The sequence below is a fragment of the Sminthopsis crassicaudata genome, chromosome 6 (assembly GCF_048593235.1).
Source record: "Sminthopsis crassicaudata isolate SCR6 chromosome 6, ASM4859323v1, whole genome shotgun sequence".
Lineage (NCBI taxonomy): Eukaryota > Metazoa > Chordata > Mammalia > Dasyuromorphia > Dasyuridae > Sminthopsis > Sminthopsis crassicaudata.
The window spans coordinates 170,335,953-170,357,649 of record NC_133622.1 but is presented as its reverse complement, the minus strand read 5'-3'; the positions used below and the strand labels follow the sequence as shown (position 1 = coordinate 170,357,649).

Below are 21,697 nucleotides of genomic sequence, written 5' to 3'. Positions count from 1 at the left end.
ACTAGAAGAAAATGAAGTGTAATGGCATGACCTGCTAAAAAGTGAAGTGTGGAAGAGGGGGTGTAAGAAACCATAAGGATGGACAAAAATAGAGCCAGAAAAGAGAATGATGTTTTAAAATTTCGAATCCTTCAAGTTGTTAACTTTCTTTATCCTTAATTTTTTTGTGTGTTTTTGTTTATATGTTGTACATCACTCATTTTCCATGTCTATATCACTTTCTCATTAGAATGTAAGTAGTAGTAAGGGCAGGGGCAATTTAATCTGTCACATCTCTGCTCAGATTCCATTGTATGTTGCATATAGTAGACACTTAATAAGTGCTACTTGGAGTGGATTGTTGGATTAAGGTGATATTAAAAAGATAATTGAGTGTTAGAACACTAATAACATGGAAGGTATGAATGATTGGATTTTATTCCCTAGGATTTAGAGCTATTATTCTTGGTATGATCACCATAGTTCAAGGCCCAATGCCAAACTCTATTTTATTCTTAGGATCAAGCAGCTCTGGCTTCAGAAACTCAGAAGAAAAAATCTGCCCTGGGTGTGAAATGGCCAGGCTTCTTCTTCTTTTTTTTTTTTTTTTTTTTTTTTTTTGCTTTCAGTACATACTAGTAATGTACATTGAAAAATTTACCATTCAAACCAAGAGAATATTTTGTACAGTAACAAGATTTTGTGATAATCAGCTATGATGGACTTGGCTCTTTTCAACAATGAGATGATTCAAGGTAATTCCAATAGACTTGGGATGGAAAGTGCCATTTGCATCCAGAGAGAGAATCATAGAGAATGAGTATGGATCAAAGCATAGTATTTTTACCTTTTCTTCTTGTTTTTTTGCTTGTCTTTTTTTTCCTTTCTTATGTTTTTTCCCCTTTGATCTGATATTCTTGTACAGCCTGATGGATATGAAAATAGGTTTAGAAGAATTGCCCTTGTTTAACCTATATTGTATTGCTTGCTGTCTTGGGCAGAGATGTGGGAGAAGGAGAAAAGAGAAAATTTTGGAACACATTAACTTGATCCTATTTAGATCACATCACAATGTATCTTTATTTGAAAGCATTTCAGAATGCTTTTTGCAAAGGTGAATGTTGAAAGCTATCTTTACATGTCTTTGGAAAAATAAAATACTATTTAAAAAAAAAGAAAAGAAAAGAAAAATTAACTGCTCATCCTTTCAGTGTTTCCATTGGTTACTGTGTTTAAGCATTTAAGAGCTTAGAAGTTTCCTAACCAAATCCCTTTTATAGAGAGGGATAATGAGGCACAGAAAAACTAGGTGATTTACCAAAGATGACATAGGTTATAAAAGGCATACTGAGGAGTTGAACTCAGATTATCTATTCTCAAGTCTTGTACATTTCCTTCTGCATAGTATTTCCTTCCTCAACTATCCCCTCACTTGACCAAATACTTCCATTTTTAGCAAAAGAATTAAGATGAATTATGCTCTCATTGGTGTTTCTATGAATATTAACTAGGACTCATTTATAAAAGAGAAGCCACTAAGGCATAGTCGATAGACAGCTCCCTTCCGCATCAGGAAGACCTGAGTTCAAGTCTTGAATGTAATACATATTAGCTCTGTGACCCTGGATAAGTCACTTAAATTCAATGCTGTAGGCAACTCTCTAGGACTCAGTTGTAGAAAAGATATCACGCTTCAGTAAGAGATGAATTTTTCCCATCTGGTCAAACTACGGAAATGGAAGCATGGGTCAGGTTCTTATAAACTTTCATTTGTAAAATTATTTGAGATAAAATAATTTATTCTGAAATGCTTTCAAATAAAGACACTGTATTGTGATCTAAATAGGAACAAGTTAACAAGCAATCATATCAAACAGAAGCCTCTTAAAGTAAAAGTACTTTAAAGTATAATTTTACTATCATTTCATTCAAAGAAGACCTTTAAAATGCTTTGATTCTATAAAATTTAGCTTGAAAAAAATGCTTCTTAAAAACCTTTTCTTAGCCAAGTGTTTTTAAAAAACTTAAAAGCATTCAGAATTAATGCCTCACATCAGAATATTGTGTTATCCATCTCTGAAAATGTGTTAGACTGAAATTACTGAAGTTACTAATCGCTATATTTATATCATTTGCTTAACAACTAGAATCACAAGAAATTGTAGGATAGCTGATAACTACATAAAATATTTTACATATATTATATCCTTTTGAATATCATGATAATCCTATGGAATTAGTATTACAGGTATTTTATTCTCATTTTATAGATGAGGAAACTAAAGCTAAGTTGCTTTTCTATGGTCATTGAGCTAAAGAAGATTGGAGTTAGTATATTTTTACTCCAGGACACTTTTGTTCCCCTCTCTTTTATTATTGGAAATTATTAATAGCGTTTTAATACTACAGTATGGAGAATGATATATAAAGCTGTCATACATATATTTTTATTTTTTATTTTTATTAAAGCTTTTTATTTTCAAAACATATGCATAGATAATATTTCAACATTGAACCTTTCATAGCCTTATGTTCCAAATTTTCCCTTCCTTTCCCCAATCCCATCTTCTAGATGACAGATAATTCAATATATGTTATACATGTTAAAATATATTAGTTTCAATATATGTAAACATATTTGTACAATTATCTTGCTGCACAAGAAAGATAACATCAAAAAAGGAAAAAAATGAATAATGAAACAAACCTGCGTAACTTTTAAGAGCACTATATAACGTAACTATTTTTATTTATGAATATATTTAGTAGAAATACTCAAAATCAACTCTGTTATTGTTCTTAGCTCAGAATTTAACAAGAATGCAAAAGTAGCTGTGAACATATTTATTAGGACCTTAATTAATATCTTTGAAGGAAAGAAATTTTATTTTTCTCTATTTTTTTTCTTTCAGGGCTTAACTCCCAGTTGTCATACAGCATCACTTCAGGGGACAGTCTCGGTCAGTTTACTGTTGACAAAAATGGTATTCTAAAAATCAAGCAGACTCTGGATAGGGAAAGTCAATCTTTTTACAACCTGGTTATCCAGGTCCACGATATGCCAGTCCCTTCAACTTCTAGCTATACCAGTACTGCTCAAGTGTCTATCATTCTACTGGATGTCAATGATAATGCTCCAACTTTCATCTCCCCCAAATTGACCTATGTTCCAGAAAACACCTCCCACTGATACTGTTGTATTCAAAGCTCAAGCAACAGACCGAGACAGTGGCCCCAACAGCTATATTGAATACACTCTGCTGAACCCTTTGGGAAACAAATTCAGTATTGGGACCATTGATGGAGAAGTGAGACTTACTGGTGAGCTAGACAGGGAAGAGGTGTCCAACTATACTCTCACTGTGGTAGCAACTGATAAAGGTCAACCACCTCTCTCTTCGTCTACGGAAGTGGCCGTCATCGTCCTTGATATCAATGACAATAACCCTGTATTTGCAAAGGCCCTTTATAAAGTGGAAATTAATGAAAACACACTAACTGGGACAGACATAGTACAAGTCTATGCTGCTGATGGAGATGAAGGCACCAATGGACAGGTTCGCTATTCCCTCCTCAGTGGAAATGAAAACCAGGAGTTTAGAATTGACTCCGTGACAGGGATCCTCTCCGTAGCTAAGCCCTTGGATCGAGAGAAGAAGGCAATGTACTCATTAACTGTTCAGTCAGCAGATCGAGGCAGCAGCCCCAGGATGGACACCACCAAAGTGGACATTATACTTTTAGATATCAATGATTTTGTTCCTGTATTTGAGCTGTCACCATATTCCATTAATATCCCTGAAAATCTAGAATCTCTGCCAAAGACAATTCTTCAGGTCAGTATTCTGAAATAAGGCAATTATTGTTATTTTTATCTTGAGGTAATTTTTTTCTCACTGCCCTCCCCCCAATCTATGTGTGTCTTGCATGATTAGCAAAGGTGTTAAAACCCAATCATTAGGGAGGCTGCTGCCTCTTGAGTTAGGGGTATTTTGAATTAAAGAGAATTAAGCCAATCAGGTGTTTGGATTAAGTTTGGCATTAATATTGTGAACCCCTAAGAGTGGAGGGGTATCAGGTTGCCTAAGGTTGGGTGAACTTGCTTGGTTATGAAATGGATCAAGCTTCCATGTCAATTAATAGGGAAGCTGAAGCTGCACTTCCATCCTATGTGAGACAGGAGGAATTTTTTTTTTTTATAAAGTCTATTTATAAATCCTTCATTCTTTCTTCTTCTCACTCTTTATTTTATATATGTATATATATATATATATATATATATATATATGTGTGTGTGTGTGTGTGTGTGTGTGTGTGTGTGTGTGTATACACACATACTTACATATATACACACATGAATCCATACCCACATATTTATCTAACTGCATGTTGTTGAAAATGGCATATTAGAATTGCAAATCAAACAACAGGTTTAATTGAAAACAAAACAAATCCAATTTAACAGATATAAAAATATAATAAGCACTTCCTCTTCAGAATAAACTGTGCTAGGTATTTTGTATACAGAGCTAAAAATGAAATGATTCCTGCCTTCAAGGAATGCATATTCTGTTAGAAAATACTTAGCACTTTTGTTTGTAGGTTTAAATAAGGAATGTGCTTAAATAAGGTTTAAATAAAAGAATTATCTCTAACCACTGATTGATTATTAAACTTTTAGTGTGAGCATTTTCAGTTCAGAAATTAGTAACTGGTACAAATCAAGACTTGATTTATTGTATTGTTGATTGTATAGATTTAAAAAAATCAATTTATTTAGATTAAATTTAAAAGAGTATGTATGTACTTTGTCCCCAGAGAATTCCACAGGGGTTACCTAAAAGTGAGTTAGGCAGTGCACTTTCTTTTATGGAGCAAAGACAAAAAAAAAAAAAAAGTACCAATGCTGGAGTCCAGTTTCTGCCCTCAATTAAGAAGGGTACTGGATGGAGTTTGATACTCTGTTTTCCAGCCATTTGGAGGCTGAAGGAGGTGATGTTAATCAACACCTGAGTTAGCAGCACATTGGTGAGTTACAGAGATGAAATGTTCTCAAAGGGATAGCTTGATCTGTGGAGTTAAAACCATCAGCAGATTAAAAGTGGAGTATTATTAACTAATAATATTAATTTAGAATTAGAATTAATAATACAATAATAATCATTATCATCTGATATTTAGATAGCAATTTAAAATTTTCCAAGTGCTTTATTTACCTTCATTCTCACATTTGAGCCTCACAACTCCTCTGGTTACAATGATTGTTTTCTTTTTTCATTCAGGATAGACTCCTGTATTATCTATTATAACATTCTTTCCTTCTCTACTTCCTTCCCCCCACTCCCTCTTCCTCTCAGAATTAGCTGTCTTATATGTGGTTCCTTCTGGTAGGTTTGTAGCAAGAGATGATGACCAAGGCCCCAACAGCAAACTGACATACACGCTCATTGGTGGAAATGAAGATAATGCTTTCATTCTCTCAGCTAGCGGAGAACTTAAAGTGAGACAGAAACTTGACAGAGAAACAAAGGAGAAATGCATCTTATTGATTACTGCAACTGATTCAGGTAAGTGGATGACACTATAATGCATTTCCAGATTTATCTGCCTTATTCCACAAACTCATTCATATGTAATAGAGATATTGAGGATCTATTCCTTTTATAATTTTCACTAAATTCCTAATAATAAAATGAATTAATTTTAATTATAATAAATATAATATCATTTTTCCTCATTTGATAAAAAATCCATTTTCAGAAAATAATGTACATACGTACATATTTTCTCTCTCTCTATTTCTCTCTGTCCCTCCTTTCCATCTCTTTTACTCTCTCTCTCTCTCTCAAAGTGGTATAATAATACTGAACAGTATATAAGTTTTATGGAACCTTTCTTTGTTTTATACACCTTAATGTGACAGAAATTCATATTAGTATAATCAGATAATTGATACCCTTATGGCATTAATGTAGATATTCTTAGGTTTGGGGGAAGAGTGAGAAAGGCAATGATATAATATGGTAGGCCCTGATTTCAGCTTTATAGGATTATTTGCCATGATGACATTACTTCAACAGAGGATAAGAATTTGGGGAAGAGATCTGTTGAGGTCTTGCTCCTAGCAGTAGGCTATAACCATTCTTTGATCTGTGTTTATTCTTAAGTGATGATAATAATCAAAGTTCATAATATGATTCATCTTTATCATATTTGGATATTTCAGATGAGTTCCTCTGTTTCCAAAATGGAGTAAAAGAGTAGCTGTCTAAGAGCAATTAGATAGTGCAGTAGAGTCAGGAAGACCTGAGTTCAAATCCAACCTCAGTCAGTTATTAGCTATATAATGCTGAGTGACTCATTTATCCCCAAGTGCCTTTTCCTCCCCCACAAAAAAGAATAACTAAAGAATATTGTGACTTTTTTATAGCCAGTATTATACATGCTAAAATTTTCCTAATCCCTAAAATAATCCTGTTTCAAATTCTCTAAAATGATTTTCTTATTCTTTAATTTAAAAAGGAGAATAGTGGAAAGGATGAACTTTTTTCATATTTTAAATACTGTATTTCAATGTACTTGGTTTACTTTGTAATATCTCATGTTTTATTTTATACATTTAAAACACAATCTGAAAAAGGGTCTATGCCACAAAAAAAGGTTAAGAATAATTTACCTATGGAAATCATTTCACAGCTCAGAGTATGATTCTTTAAAAAAAAAAATTAAGAAAGTTAAAAAATAGCATGCTTTGATCTGCATTTAGATTCTATCACTTCTTTCTCTAGAGGTAGACCAACATTTTTTAACATAAAACTTTTCAGAATTATATTGTCTTTGTATTGCTGGGAGCTATCTAAGTAATTCACAATTAATCATTGTACATTATTGCAGTTACTGTGTACAATGTTTTTCTGGTTTTGCTCACTTCATTCAGTATCAGTTCATGTAAGTCTTTCCAGGTTTTTCTGAAATCTTCCAGGTCATCATAGTATTCCATTGCATTCATAAACCACAACTTGTTCAGTCATTCACCAGTTGATGGGCATCCTCTTAATTTCCAATTCTTGGCCACCACAAGAAGAGCTGCTATAATTAGAGTATAATTCTTTAAGTACCAATAAAGGATTATATTATTATGGATTTAAAAGCAACTGGAAAGCCAAAGCAATTACTGTGGAACCCCAAAAGCATTTCAGTTCTAGGCCAAACTTAAATGGAAAGTTTAACTGAAGTGTTGCTATTTTGCATGTAGATAGTTTCTGATAACTATCCAAAGGGATCAGTTAGGCCTCAACCGGGCCATTGTTTTTAATGTTGTTTTAAAACACTAATTTTATTTGATCTATAGCAAAGTCAATTAAAATGTTTTGTTTTGCTTTGATGTATCATGTGATTTGCATGACACATTCTTAATAAAACAGAAAGCACATGATTGTGTGTGTTATATGTATGTGTGTGTTTTTTTGCACTTCAAAAATCGTCAAAGCTACAAATAAGCAAAATGAATCTATTATTTTAATTATTGTGTAACCTCAAGAATGAGATGAAGAAAATGTAATTTTTGTTGTTGTTGAGTCATTCCAAACTTCATAATCTGATTTGGGGTTTTCTTGGCGAAGATCTTGGAGTAGTTTGCTATTTCCTTCTCCAGGTAATTATACAGATGGGGAAACTGAAGCAAACAGGCTTAAGTGACTTGTTCATGGTCATACAGATAAGTGTCTAAGGCTGAATTTTTATTCAGGAAGATCCTCCTGATTATAAGACAGTATTATATCTATTATTTTACCTAGCTACTGTAAAATGTAAATAATATAGATTAAATTTAAGATTATGTCCTGACAAGGCATCTAGTTAGTGGATAAAGTACTGGTCCTAGAATCAGGAAGATCTGAGTTCAAATCTACCTCTACTTACTAGCTGTGTGACCCGGGGCAAGTAACTTAACCCAGAGTACCTCCCTAATTACATTATAATGTGTATTTATTTTTCTTCTAAGAACTGATTGTTAAACATATTTCTATATTAGAAAAAAATTAAGAAAGTTAAAAAATAGCATACTTTGATCTGCATTTAGATTCTATCATTTCTTTCTCTGGAGGTAGACAACATTTTTTAACATAAAACTTTTCAGAATAATATTGTCTTTGCATTATTGGGAACTATCTAAGTAATTCACCTGGTCCAACTCTTAAATACCCCTTCCTTTCTCTGGTCCCTTCAGAATGTATACATTTTCAAGGATCTCAAGTTATTATGAAGAATTTTCATTCCAGGCCTAAATTTGAAGGTGATTGCATAAATTGCTTAATCTGTTATTTGAGAAAAATTTATCTTTAAGATAATAATCAGTGTCCTTTTTTGGCAAGTTGTAAGCCTGAATTCACACAGACAAACAAATCACAGATTATCAGAACTGGAATGATTCCACCCTTTCTCTTTTGGGAGGGGAGGAAACTGAGTGTCACCGAGGTAAATATGACTTTTAGGAAGTAAGAAGTAGATTTCAAAACTTTTTTTAATGTTAAATCCATTGTTCACCACACTGACCTAATGTAAATTAAAATGTGTAAATTAAAAATATTAAGTACCATTTAATGATATTTTTCCTATTTGATATAACCTTAGAATTAGAACTTGAAAGGATGCCCGTCAGTAAGGGAATGGATGAAAAATTTGTGGTATATAAATGTAACAGAATACTATTTTTCTATAAGAAATGATGATCAGGCAAATTTCAGAAAAGCTTATATAACCTGATGCTGAGTGAAATGAGTACGACCAAGAGAATATTGTAAACAGTTAGAACAAGATTCTGTGATGATCATCTGTGATGGACTTGGCTCTTCTCAGCAATACAGTAATCCAAGATAATTCCAATAGATTTGGAATGGAAAATGCCATTCACATCCAGAGAAAGAACTACAGAGACTGAATGCAAGTCAAAGAATATGATTTTCACTTTTTATTTTTTCTCATGATTTTTCCCTTTTGTTCTTATTTTTCTTTCACAACTAGACTAATATGGAAATATATTTAAAATGATCATATATGTATAACCTATATCAGATGGCTTTCTGTCTTGGGAAGTGTGGAAGGAGAAAAAAATCAAAATCTTACAAAAAATGAATGTTGAAAACTAATTTTTTTCATTTAACTGGGAAAAATAAAATACTATTAAGTTTAAAAAAAAGATATGCAACGTTAAAAACTCTTCCTTACATTTGTATAGGGCATTACAGTGACAAAGTGCTTTCATTTTAGACATCATGAAGTCAGTAGTCCAAGTGCTTTTCAGAGGATGTACCTAATCCTCAGAGAGTTCTGCCCTTTGAGAAGTTGCCTATAGAAGAAGTCCAGAGAAAGGTGTCGACCTGGCTTTTAACACAAGTTTTCTCATTGCTGGCACTGAACATGGCTCTTTCCATGCTAACTGGAGAAAGAAGTTGGACTAGTGGATTCTAAGGTCTCTTTCAGCTATGTGATTCTCTCATAAGGTGGCCATCAGTATTCCTTCTCGCTCTATTATCCTTTGGTTCAACAGTATTCTGCTAGATTGGAGGAGATTGCTTGATGAACATGTTTAACATTAAGTTGTATATGTATTTTAATTCTTGGGAACACTTTGTATTTTAAAATATGCATTAATGAGACCAATTGAATTCCTATGAATATCCTAATGAGGGTAGGAGGAAATGTGTGACCCAAGCCCTGACTTGTAAGAGGGTTAACTATACAATTATCTTTAAGATTGCCAGTCATACAACTCTCTCACCCTCCTCTGTCTTAACCTGTGTTCCTAATATTAGAGAAAGGGTCATTGAGTGAAAAGCCCTTGAGCCCTTCCCTAATGGTGAATAATTTTATCTGATTATGGACCTAACTGATTAAAAGGAGTGAAAGAAGTAGCAACTAAGGCAGCTGGAGTTGGACAATGCACACATGAATCTAGAGGTTCAACAGTGCTGTTTAAAATCAGAAGGGGAGACATGTCTTTGTTATGGGTGAAAAGATGGATTGGACTGGTTAGATCCCTCAGATAGTAGATCTGATGTTGGAAGGAAATTTTAAGTCAACAATTCAAGGCCCCTGTTTTATAAATGAGGAAACTGAAGTTTGAATGGATACTTTTGTGTGGTTTAATGGCCTCCATTTCTTTCTGTGTTTAACAGCTTAGATTGTTTGTCCATCACTTTTCTCACCTGTAAAATGGGAATACTAACATTGTCTATCTTTGAAGGATTGTGATCAAATATCAAATGAGATATGCAAAATGCTTAGTAAACATTAAATGCTAACTTATAAACTCAGAACAGTACATAAGCTTCACCAGACTGCTACAGACATCCATCAAACACACACACAAACACACACATACACGAGTTAAGAATCCCAAGGTTAGAGAAATATCAGCTCTTTTCATTACATGGATAGTTCTCCTGTAGCTTTTTTCAGGTGAATCATTCTGAAACTTCCTCGTTTAATGGAAGTCTGCTGTATTAAAATTTTTCTTTTTTTTCTTTCCATATAGGAACACAAACTAATTTCCCTTTCAATTTGGTTAAATTTGAAATGTTAATATTAGGAAACCTAAAAATGATATTCCAGAAGCTTATAAATTTTTACAAGTCTTGAGGAGATGTTTCAGTTGATTCTTGGCCCTGTAAACATTCCTTGGCATAAGAAGTTTGGGCCTAACTAAAAAAAAACTGGGCTGTCTTTTCATAGGCCTAGTGTGTTGTTTTCCCTGAAGGCAGTCATACTTGGGGAAATGTGGATTTTCTTTAACAGCCCTTGGTGTGATTCAGCATTTCCATTTTTTTAAGTTCTTTCAGAGACCACAAGAATTGACAATGAAAGTTCCATTAGCAAGAAGCCAAGACTGCTCTTTTCTCAAGAAAGAGCCTGTGTCAAGTCTAAGAAAATTAGTGCATGGACTTCTCTATGAATGTCACTCAGGCTCCATTTTGTTTCCATGCTCCTCATACATTCCCCTACAGGAGAAGATTAGGAAGCTTGACCCTTCCAGACCAAGGTGCTATGATATAATCATCATCACCATAGATCAAAAGTTAGACCTGGGAGAGATCTTAAAGATCATCTTGTCCAGTCCCTTCATGTTCTAGATGAGCTGAAAATCCAGTGCCTCAGGTCACACAACCCATGGCCAGTAAACATCAAAGGCAAGGTCTAATCCCAGGTTCTCAGACTACATAAAACATCCTTCCTTCCTTCCTCCCTCCCTCCCTTCTTTCCTTCCTCCTCTCTTTCCCTTTCTCCCTCCCTCCATCCCTCCCTCCTTTCCTTCCTCCTTTCTTTCATCCCTTTCTCTCTGCCTTCTTTCCTTCCTCCCTCCCTTCCTTTCTTCCCTCTTTTCTCCCTCTCTTCATTTCTTTTCTTCTTTACTTACTGAAAATAAATTCAAATGAGCATTTCCAATACGATCCATAAATGACCAGAAACTCCCCATACACATAACAAAACAGTAAAAAAGTACATGAAACTAAATAATGTAGTCAACTATATAGGATTATATTGCTATCCTTGTCTGTGACTTTACAGAAAAAAAACTTTTTGTTCTCTGCATTAAAAAATGACTCTTCTTTTGATTTTTTTTCTTTTTCTGAATGTGATTCTATCCCTAGTGTTTCTTTAAAAAGAAAAAAGTGGGAAGAGGGGAAGGAAAAAAAATCCTGAAAACAAAATATACTTAATTTAATAAAACAAATTCACAAATTAGCATATGTGAGGAAAAGGAAAAAAAAAAAAAGAAAGATCTAGTATGCATGCATGTAAAAGACAGTGAGTCAGTCACTGAAAGAAATAGGATATGGCAGAGTAGTTCCAAAGCTATGGTTTACTAATTGTTAGTAATTTAATTCAACTCATTACAATCAATCAAACATTTACTAAGAACAGATATTTCTATAACACTTTAAATTATCTAAAGCATTGTACCTATCTGAGCTTCACAATACCCTAGGAGTTACAGATGAATGAGTACCAATAATATTGTCCCCATTTCAGAGATGAGCAAAGTGAGCTCATAAAATGATTTGCTAGCAATTTACATGGAAAAGGAAAAGGGTAAAATTTGAATTTAGATTGTTCTGAAGTCAAGTCCAGCAACTTGCACACTATCTTATTCTTATTATTTAAATAGCTCCTGTGGGAAAGGCAGTAATTAGGACACTGTTGATGAGACACTTAACTTTCTTGCCTGTTGTATGGGATATTCTTTATCCTCTAATGAAGTAATGTTTCTAATAAAGTAACTATTCTAACTAAACTAGTCTTTCCCTGATTTAACAACACTTACTTTACAAAGCACTTCCCTGTCCTGGGAATTATGTTGAAAAATCTGGGGAGTACTTAGAGAGTCCGAGTTTCAGAAATTTGGAACCCACCTTCACACCTTATAGTGATCCCCTTGTCTCTACCCTAGAGCAGCCCCTCATTCCCCTTTAGTTGGAAGATAGTCATAATTTCCTGATTGGTCAACCTGCTTCCTCTCTACCTTTTGCAAATATTTGCTTCACTTGGCTACCAAACTGACTTTCCAAACTAGATTTGACCATGTCAGTTCCCCTACTCAATAAACTTCGATTGCTCTTTATTACCTGCAGGAACAAAATATTTTGGTTGATGTTGAAAATTTATCATAATCTGTCTCCTTCCTGTCTTTCCATTTTTTATACATTTTTCTTTCTTCCATATATTCTTTGATCTATTCCTACTGATCTAGTCTCTGGTTCAATTTCCCATCTTTATACTTTTGCAAAAATGGCTATGGGCTTCCATATTCAGTTGATATGGTGTAGCCCCCAGTCTTTTGGGGTACCTTCCCAACCTCAACAAGTTTAAAGCTCATTGTCTACAGGAGATCTTGAATATTAGAGGTTTCCCCTTTTAATCTATATATCTATCTGTGTGTTGTCTTCTCCATTAAAATGTAAGCTGTTTGAGAGAAATGATTATTTTTACTTTCCTTTGCATCCCCAGCATTTGGCTCCTAACAAATAAGTACTAAATAAATGCTGATTGATTGATTGATTGGAAACTAGGATTGTCCAAGGTGGATAAATTCTTATATAAGCTTAACTGCAGATGCCACAGGTTAAATATTATGAGTGGGTAGGACTGGAGAATAGGGACAGACACAAAAGGTAGTTTGAGAACAGAATGAATAAGCCTTGGAAGCTGTTGGGAGCTGGGAAATGAGGAAAAGGAAAGAGTCTAGTATGACAAGGAAATGAGGTGAAATAATAGTGAAATCAGGCATGAAAGTAATTGGTCATATTGTGAGTTGTCTATAGACATGTTCAAATCATCATGTCCAAAACAAAATTCATAATTTCTTACCCAGCTTCCTATTAGCATGGAGGTCAATATCATCCTACTAGTTACCTCCTCAATACCTTACTCTCTTTATCTCATATGCAATCTGTTGCCAATTGATATTATCTTATGAAATCTCTCTATACACCTCTTCTCTCCTCTGATATCATAACCACACTGCTGCATGGTCTTCCTGCCTCAAGTCTGTCCTCAATCTATGTTCTCTCTGACATCTGTCACAATAAACTTCTTAGAATAAAGGTCTATGTAATCATGCTATTCCCCCACTCAAAAAGCCCCAGTGGTTTTGAATGAAATATAAATATTTTTAATTTCTCTCTTCCTCGGTTTCCTCATCTATAAAATGGGGATGATAACAGCACATACATCCCAGGGTTGTTGTGAGAATCAAATGGTATAATATAGAGAGAGCAGTCTGCAAATATTCATGTATACTAGTTTTTATTACTTTTTTAAAAAGAAAGAAATCTTTGTCTTCTACTAAGTATAACTTTTCTTTAAAGATTTAATAAGTTTTGACTGCAATGCTCTCAAGACAAAGAGCCAGAATTTTTTTCTCCTCATGGTGGCTATGAAACTAAATATGCGAAGCAGCAGAAATTCCAATAACCTACTAATTAGGACAATGTGTTATGTTCAATTATTTGGTCTTTTGTGATTATGGTAAAGAAGTCAAGACTTTTTTCTTTGGTGATAAAAGCCTGAATGTAGGAGACAGAAAAAAATGTCAGTTATAGCAAGATCACACATGAAATCAACCATATTCAATTTATTATTATAACATCTTACTAATTAGCATTCTTTTATATAGTTGACATCCATGGAGAGAAACAGAAGCTCAGTTTGTGAGCCCTGGAGCACTTGGTTTCACTTACTTGAGATAGAGTAGTTAGCCATGGCTTATGGAAGTATGAAGAAGACAAAAATGAAATCTTCCTATAGACACATGCAACTTGGAAATAAAATTGTTAGGAGAGTTGAAAGCTAACATTTTCTCCAGAAAAATGTTCAAAGCATTGAAAGGTTTCAGGATAACAAAGGAAAAAGAAACCAAAAAATTCTGCCCTTCTGTCATATTCCCTAGCACTTCCATCCCTAGCATTCTAGGAAATGAGAATTTTTTTAAAAAACATGTCTTTTTGATGTACTTGATTTAAAAAGGCACAGCTTTACAAAAATAAGAATAATCTGTGAATGCAAAGAAGAGACTGTGAAAGGTTATTTTTTTCTTCTATAGATTGTATATTACATTTCAGAAACTAAAGATCTTGCCAGAGGTTATGCAGGTCATGTGGTTCTATTAACTTGGGTATTTGGCTCCCCTTCCCAGTGAATATAAATAGAGGTGAAATAGGTATTTTATTAATTAATTTTATTAATTTAAGAACCCACATGATTGATGGTAAATATTGCCTCTACTAATAACTGATATTATATATATATTAATATATGCTAATTATATAATATAAAATATATATATGTATATTAATTATTAATCACTAATAATATATAATTTTCTATTTTTAGTCATGTAAATATAGCATATAACTAAAAGAGTAAAGGGAAAAGGAAATATGAGTAAAAGATGCAAACCAAATTGGAAACTAAATTAGGATCACGTCAAGGAGCAAATCATAGAAATAATAATCACATTAAAGATAATGATAATATTTAAATTTATGATAAAATGCATACAATGCATCTAAAGCATTCTCAGAGGAAAATGTGTATTTCTGAATGTTTATTAGATGATTTATGAAGTTAGCTTTCAATGGAAAGGTCTAGAGACTCCAAGCCTGAAACTCTTTCCACTATTTGTTATTATTTACAGCATTTGCAGAAAAATTCCATCAAGCTCCCCACTCCATCTTGCATATCACCTTTGAGGAACCAATGTTTGGCCAGCTTCTAATGAACGTAGCTCCTAGGCCCTTAGCTTGAGAGCTAAGAGTTCTTTCTAGTCCAGGATTTTTTTTCTGCATGTGTGTGTGTGTGTGTGTGTGTGTGTGTGTGTGTGTGTGTGTGTTTGTATGACCCCCTTTGGCAGTTGTCTAAAATCTAAAGTGTCTACTGGGAGATGGGATATGTTCACCAGGATACGTTAAGAAGCAGTGACCCTTTGAAGTATTTTATAAACTTGATTTAATTTTGAGTGATTAAGGGGAAAAAATAAAAGGTTTTAGCAACATTCCTTTGTCTTCCCTTGGATTTTCTCTGCTTTCTTTCTACTGATGATATTTTTAAATGTGGCCTCTTGATCTCATTTTTATCTTGTTTTATTGCCCACTTCATTCTAATTGAATTCATAATTGCCACATTCAGCAGGGAAACAAAAAGAGAGTTCATGCTCCTGAGGAATGCTAACTTTTTGACCAGTCATCCCAAAGAAAATATCTTTCAACTGACTTAGGGAAAGAATTCTTTATATCTAGGGGTTCTACATCAAATGATCATTGTCCATCATCACCATTCTCAAAATTTTAGATTGTTAGTATTTTTATATGGTGAAATTTAATCTGAAATGAAATAGTGTAATAGGCTTGCATTCAGTTTTGAGTACCAAATTTTAGGAAATGGAAAAAGGATCTGATTTAATATATTCAAAATATAATAGCTTTATTCAGGAAAACTCCATTAGATATCATTGTTTGTTTTTAACTTTTATTCCACTTTCTAGCATGTGGCAGCTTTGAATGTGAATGGGGACTTTGAACTTGGAGTCAGAAAACTCTAACTCACAGCAGATGCGGGGACTGCTAGGGAATCATTTCATTGATTTAAATTTTCTCATCTATAGAATGAGCAGCTAGGTGGCACAGTAGATAAAACACCAGTGTTGGAGTCAAGAAAGCCTGAGTTCAAATCCAGTCTCAAACATTTACTAGCTGTTGCCAAATCATTTAACTCCTTTGCCTCAGTTTCCTCATCTGTAAAATGGGTTGGAGAAAGAAATGGCAAACCACTCCAGTGCCTCTGCCAAGAAAACCCCATATGGGTCACAAAGAGTTGGACATGACTGAAATGACTGAACAAAACGAGCAAGTTGGACTCAGTGGCCCCCAAGGTCCCTTTCAGCTCTAAAACTATGAACCTATGAAATGAGACAGAATGTTAAATAGGTATATTTTCCTAGTTGTTTTTTTTTCCTAAGTAATAATAAAAATTTCCAGTCATGAGGTAAACTCTTACTTAAACAGCATATAACACCTTATAAAGTCATTGTTTGCAAGTTAATTTTGCAGTTCAACCTCTACAAATTTAGGAAGTTTAACTACAAGAATAAGACCCATAAAACAAGGCCATATGGCAAGCACTAGTTATTGGTAGTGGTGTGTAAGGGGGTTGTACTTGTGTGTGTGTGTGTGTGTGTGTGTGTGTGTGTGTGTGTGTGTGTGTGTGTTAGTAATTGGAAAGGTGAATAGATTTAAAAAATAATTCAATAAAAAATATTTTAATGAGAATTTCAGCCTAACCCAAACTCAGAAAGAGGCAGATGGTCTGGAATCATATAATCTAGTAGCTGGAAGAGATTTTTTGAAGCCATCCAGGCAATACCTTTCAGGTATTAGTGACTTGGCCAAAGCTCCTAGAGCTAGTTGAATGGCAGAGCCAAGATGAAAATCCAAGTCTTTGAATTTCCATCCCAGGGTTGTTTCCATCATGTCTTTCATGGATGCCATTTCCCCAGGATGTAGGGTGCCTCCTTTCTCTACATGGCATGAATTTTAACAGAACAAAACTTTTAAAAAGTCATTCCCACATTTTACATACGCCAGTGGGCAAATGAGAGGCAGTATGGCGTAGTGCCTTAGAAGACTGGCCTTGGAATATTGAAACACCACATTTTTTGACACATCCTTGCCATATGAGCATGTGCAAGACATTTAACCTCTTACTGGGTCCCAGACAACTTTTTCTAATAGACCATGTTATCGATAAATTGCTGATCTACAGCAACTTCACTACAGTGAAGATAGTTTTATGTTGGAAGATGACTATATTAATGAAATTAATCTCATCCTCCCATGACTCCTATGAAAAAGAAAAGAACAAACATTATATTTTTTCCATTTTATCCAATAACTAAAATGTTTTAGCATGGATTTTTTAGGAATGAGACTAAAATTAGAAGAGTTTCAATTTTATAGTCATATTTCTTTTAAAGTACATTCAAAATAAATGAAACTTTAGATACTCTAAATGTTAAGTAATTAGGAATATAAGAGTTGTATTAGATTAATGCTTTTAGGCATGAGAGCTTGGGAGATTGTGTATCCTTCAATAAGATCCTTACTATATTAATAATATGAAAATGTCCACGATAGATCTTGCCATGGAAATAGCTTTGTTTATCCTTCTTTTTAACCTTTTCCTCATTTTGCATTGCCCAACACGGTTTTCCACAATTTTCTTCACCTCTTTCTATCATGACCTGTTTCCTTGCCAACTTCATGCAAACTTGCTCCTATCCTATCTTGTTTAGCAGATTTCCCTTATTATTAGCTCTATTCTCTCTCATCTTCACTCTGATTATATTACTCCTCTACTTGAGAAACTCTAACGGTTCCCTATGACACTTGGAATCAAAAATAAATTCCTCCTTTTAGGTTTTTAAAAATCTTCACAAAGCAGTCCAAATGTATGTTTCCAATCTTATTGTACTATCCTTAACCATATTTTGTGAACCACCTTGAAGGGTCTTAATATTCTTTACATTTTATATTCTATCTTTGTTCATTGGCAATAGCTATCCCCCAAACCTCTGCCTTTCAGAGACCTTTAAAAATCCTTTAAATCCCCCACTGGTGCTGTGCCCTACAAAATTATTATATTTTATAAGTGTGGGTTTATGTGTATATTTTGCATAGACACTCTGGACTCCCTCTCCCAACTCTTATTTATATTAGCAAAGCAGGTCCATGGTGAGAAGCTGGCTACATCTCTCTTCAGTATTCTTGGAATAGTGGTGAGGAATTTTGCTTCTTTTAAAACACTGTCAATCATAAGCTTCTGCCAGTATGTTTCCCAATATATGTTTTCCAATAACTTAAGCAGTTAACATTACTCTAATTATCAGTGCACTAACACTAAATGAAATTCATGAAAAATGCTACAGCTACTATTTTCTTCTTTAATGTCATGCTTAAAGAATATATGATTTTGGGGGCAGCTAGGTGGTACAGTGGATAGAACACCAGCCCTGAAGTCAGGAAGACCTGAGTTCAAATCTGCCCTCAGTTAACACTTCCTAGCTTTGTGACCCTGAGCAAATCACTTAAGCACAATTGCCTAAGGGAGAAAAAAGGAATATATGATTTCATTCATGGGTACTCCCTCCAACAATACAAATGATTGTCTAAATTAGTAGTTAATGTAAGTTTTTGTAACTGAAAAAAAAAAACTGTTATTAGAGTAAACTAATTTCTTGGAATGAATCAATCTGCATTCAATTTGATTACCCTTTGGACAACAGTCATAGAATCTATTCCTAATCCTCCACAAATGAAGTCTTTTCAACTTGGCAGAACATTTAAGAACCCCTGGTATAACTGTTAAGATCACAGAGTCTCCTTTATACCATGATGAGACACCCATTTTAGAAAAATAATAATAATAAAAACAATAACACCAGTGCTATCTCCAAAAAATAGACTAATTACATTTTATGTACTTTATTTGTACAAAGCATTCACAGATTACATTATTTTTAAAAATCTATTAAACATTTATAAGAAAAACGATATATTTCTCAAAGATCAAAAGAGGTGTGCCAGAAAATCTCAGGGGTGTAAAGAACAACTGACTATCAATTTGGCAAGTATTAACAAGCTACTCAAAAGCTCTGTGGCATTTGACTATTGACTTTATTAATTGCTGTAAAATGTTTGGCTCTGTTCCACACCCATGGTTCATTCGTGTTATATAAATATATAAAATAGACTTAAATATAGTGAAAAACTTATAATATTTAATTTCCCAGTTGGGAAAAATGTTCTCTGTTTAAACTATGTCACCATACAACACTATCAAAAACAGGAGATATGAAACACATTTTTTTTCTCTTTTTAAATTTTTTCTTCTTTTTAAAGTGTTTACATTTTTTTCAATTACATATAAAGATAATTTTCAGTATTCATTTTTGAGTTCCAAAATTTTCTCCTTCCTACTCCTCCTTCTCCCCAAAATGACAAACAACCTGATGTAGGCTATACATGTACAATCATGTAAGTACACGATATTTTTCAATGAAATCATTTAAGCCCATTGTGCTTCTGCCTAGAGTTTGTCATCTTTTCAATAAAACTAAATATGACTTCCAAATGAAAGGAGTTGAAACAACACATCATAAATAATTTGATATATGAGTAGATATTGTCATCATGTCATTCAATCAAAACATACTGAACAGACTATTTCTCCATTGCTATCAAAATATCATTTGGATTCAATGATTATAAAATACATAAAGTACACCAAAGAAAAGTAGAAATTGAAGGCTCTGAGTGTGCATCCATTGACTGTATTGAATTAGTGGGTGTAATAGTTCATTGTACCCTATTTATCTTTAAAATAGATGATAATTGATTTGGATAGTATCTCCCCCCTTTCCCAAAAAAATCAGGCATTCAGGAAACCTATGCCCCATTAGAATAGTTAATATTTCCACAGGAAAAGAGGAAAAAGGGCATTGATCAATATTTTTAAGAGTATATATTAAATAGGTCAAATAAATCTATAAGAACTATAATCATCATTTGATGATATTCTGTCTGCTCCCAATTATCTTCCCAGGTGTTTAGCTTGTTGACATTGAAGCATCTAGCAAAAAGCTAAGTTCCAGGGATCATTTTTTTTTCATGAAAATGGAGGAAACCTGCCCTTCAAGGAGGAAATCACCCTCCAAGTTGGTAACTTAGGAAAAAAAAAATTTACCAGCAGAAACAGCACTTATTCTTAAGGACCTGAAACTTAGTGATCAATGTGTATCATACAAGGAAAGATGGAGATGATGTGCCATGAATACAGGCTATAAAAAAATCCCTACTGGGGATATAAAAAGACATGACCTGGAGGCTAGATTTATTTGTCAGAAGCTTCTATCTTTTTGCGTGCTGATAGATGACAATTTTCTGGATTATAAACATAGAATTTCACCAATAAATTTTATGAAAAGTGGACCAATAACATAGTCATAATTTTTGCCCACAATTGCCCTCACATAACACTTACCCACAACTAAGAACAATATTTAACAGATGTTGCCATGCCAACTACTTATAATTTCCAGATTACAGAATGAAAAGATTTCAAAATGTAGATACCTAGAAAAATAAACCAAAATCATGTGAAACTAAGATGAAATCTAATTTATCCTGCTGCTTTGTCTACTATGAGATTTATATCAAGGATGCTTTCTGTGAACCCATACAAAATGTGTTTTTATTCTAATACTTTTATTCATTTGCAAAAAATAGCTATTTTATCTACCTGTGCAAATGTCTGTAGAATTTTAAATATATTACACACACACACACACACACACACACACACACACACACACAGCAGAAAAAGCAATTTCCTCCAATATCCTTTAATCTATGTTCCATGGAAAAAGATAAGAATAAAATTAATGACAGCAATAACAATAATGATAATAATAGAAATTCACATTTAGAACTTTATTGTAAACAAAGTGCTTCTTTTTCCCCACAAGATCCTAGGATCAATTCAGTAAAAAGTATTTCAATCATTATTTGGTAGAGGAAATTGAGTTTCATACTGGGGCTTGCCCTGCGTCTTTGGATCAGAGATTTAAAGTAGAATTTGGCAAGCTACTTATTAACTGAAGTCCAAATCAGCTGACATTTTTATAAGTATTTTAAATTTTAAAATACAATAAAGCTCTATTTTAAAGTGTAAAAAAATCTTCTCTAATGGGCCATACAAAAACATGTGGTGGACCATATTTGACTCTTGGGCCATAGTTTGCTGACCATGGAAAATGAGGTACACTGTGCAATTAAACTTGAATCAAACTTCTTTCTACATTGAATGCACTTTCTAGCTGAATCTTTAAAAGTAATATACTTGAATGAGTGACAATGCTGGAATTTTCTTACAGCTAGGTCTTTTCATTCAAGTTCAATGATCTTCTATTGTAAAGACATATAAAATTGTATGTATGTGTGTGTATCCTCATATATATGTAGACATATATGTGTTTGTATATATACATATATAGATATATATGCACATATACATATATAAACATACAAATATGCATACATAAGGATAAATATATAAACATAGATATGTATATACACATATACAAACACACACACATACACACACACAC

The 21,697-nt window shown here is 33.5% G+C and overlaps 1 protein-coding gene across 1 annotated transcript in view; it reads left to right on the top strand.

Annotated features, from left to right (window-relative positions):
- Window positions 1-21,697, top strand: part of FAT4 (FAT atypical cadherin 4) — a 222,119-nt gene that overhangs the window by 118,966 nt on the left and 81,456 nt on the right. Inside the window, 3 exon segments of the mRNA XM_074274562.1 lie at window positions 2,892-3,160; window positions 3,162-3,817; window positions 5,374-5,546. Coding sequence (XP_074130663.1) covers window positions 2,892-3,160; window positions 3,162-3,817; window positions 5,374-5,546 — 1,098 coding nt within the window.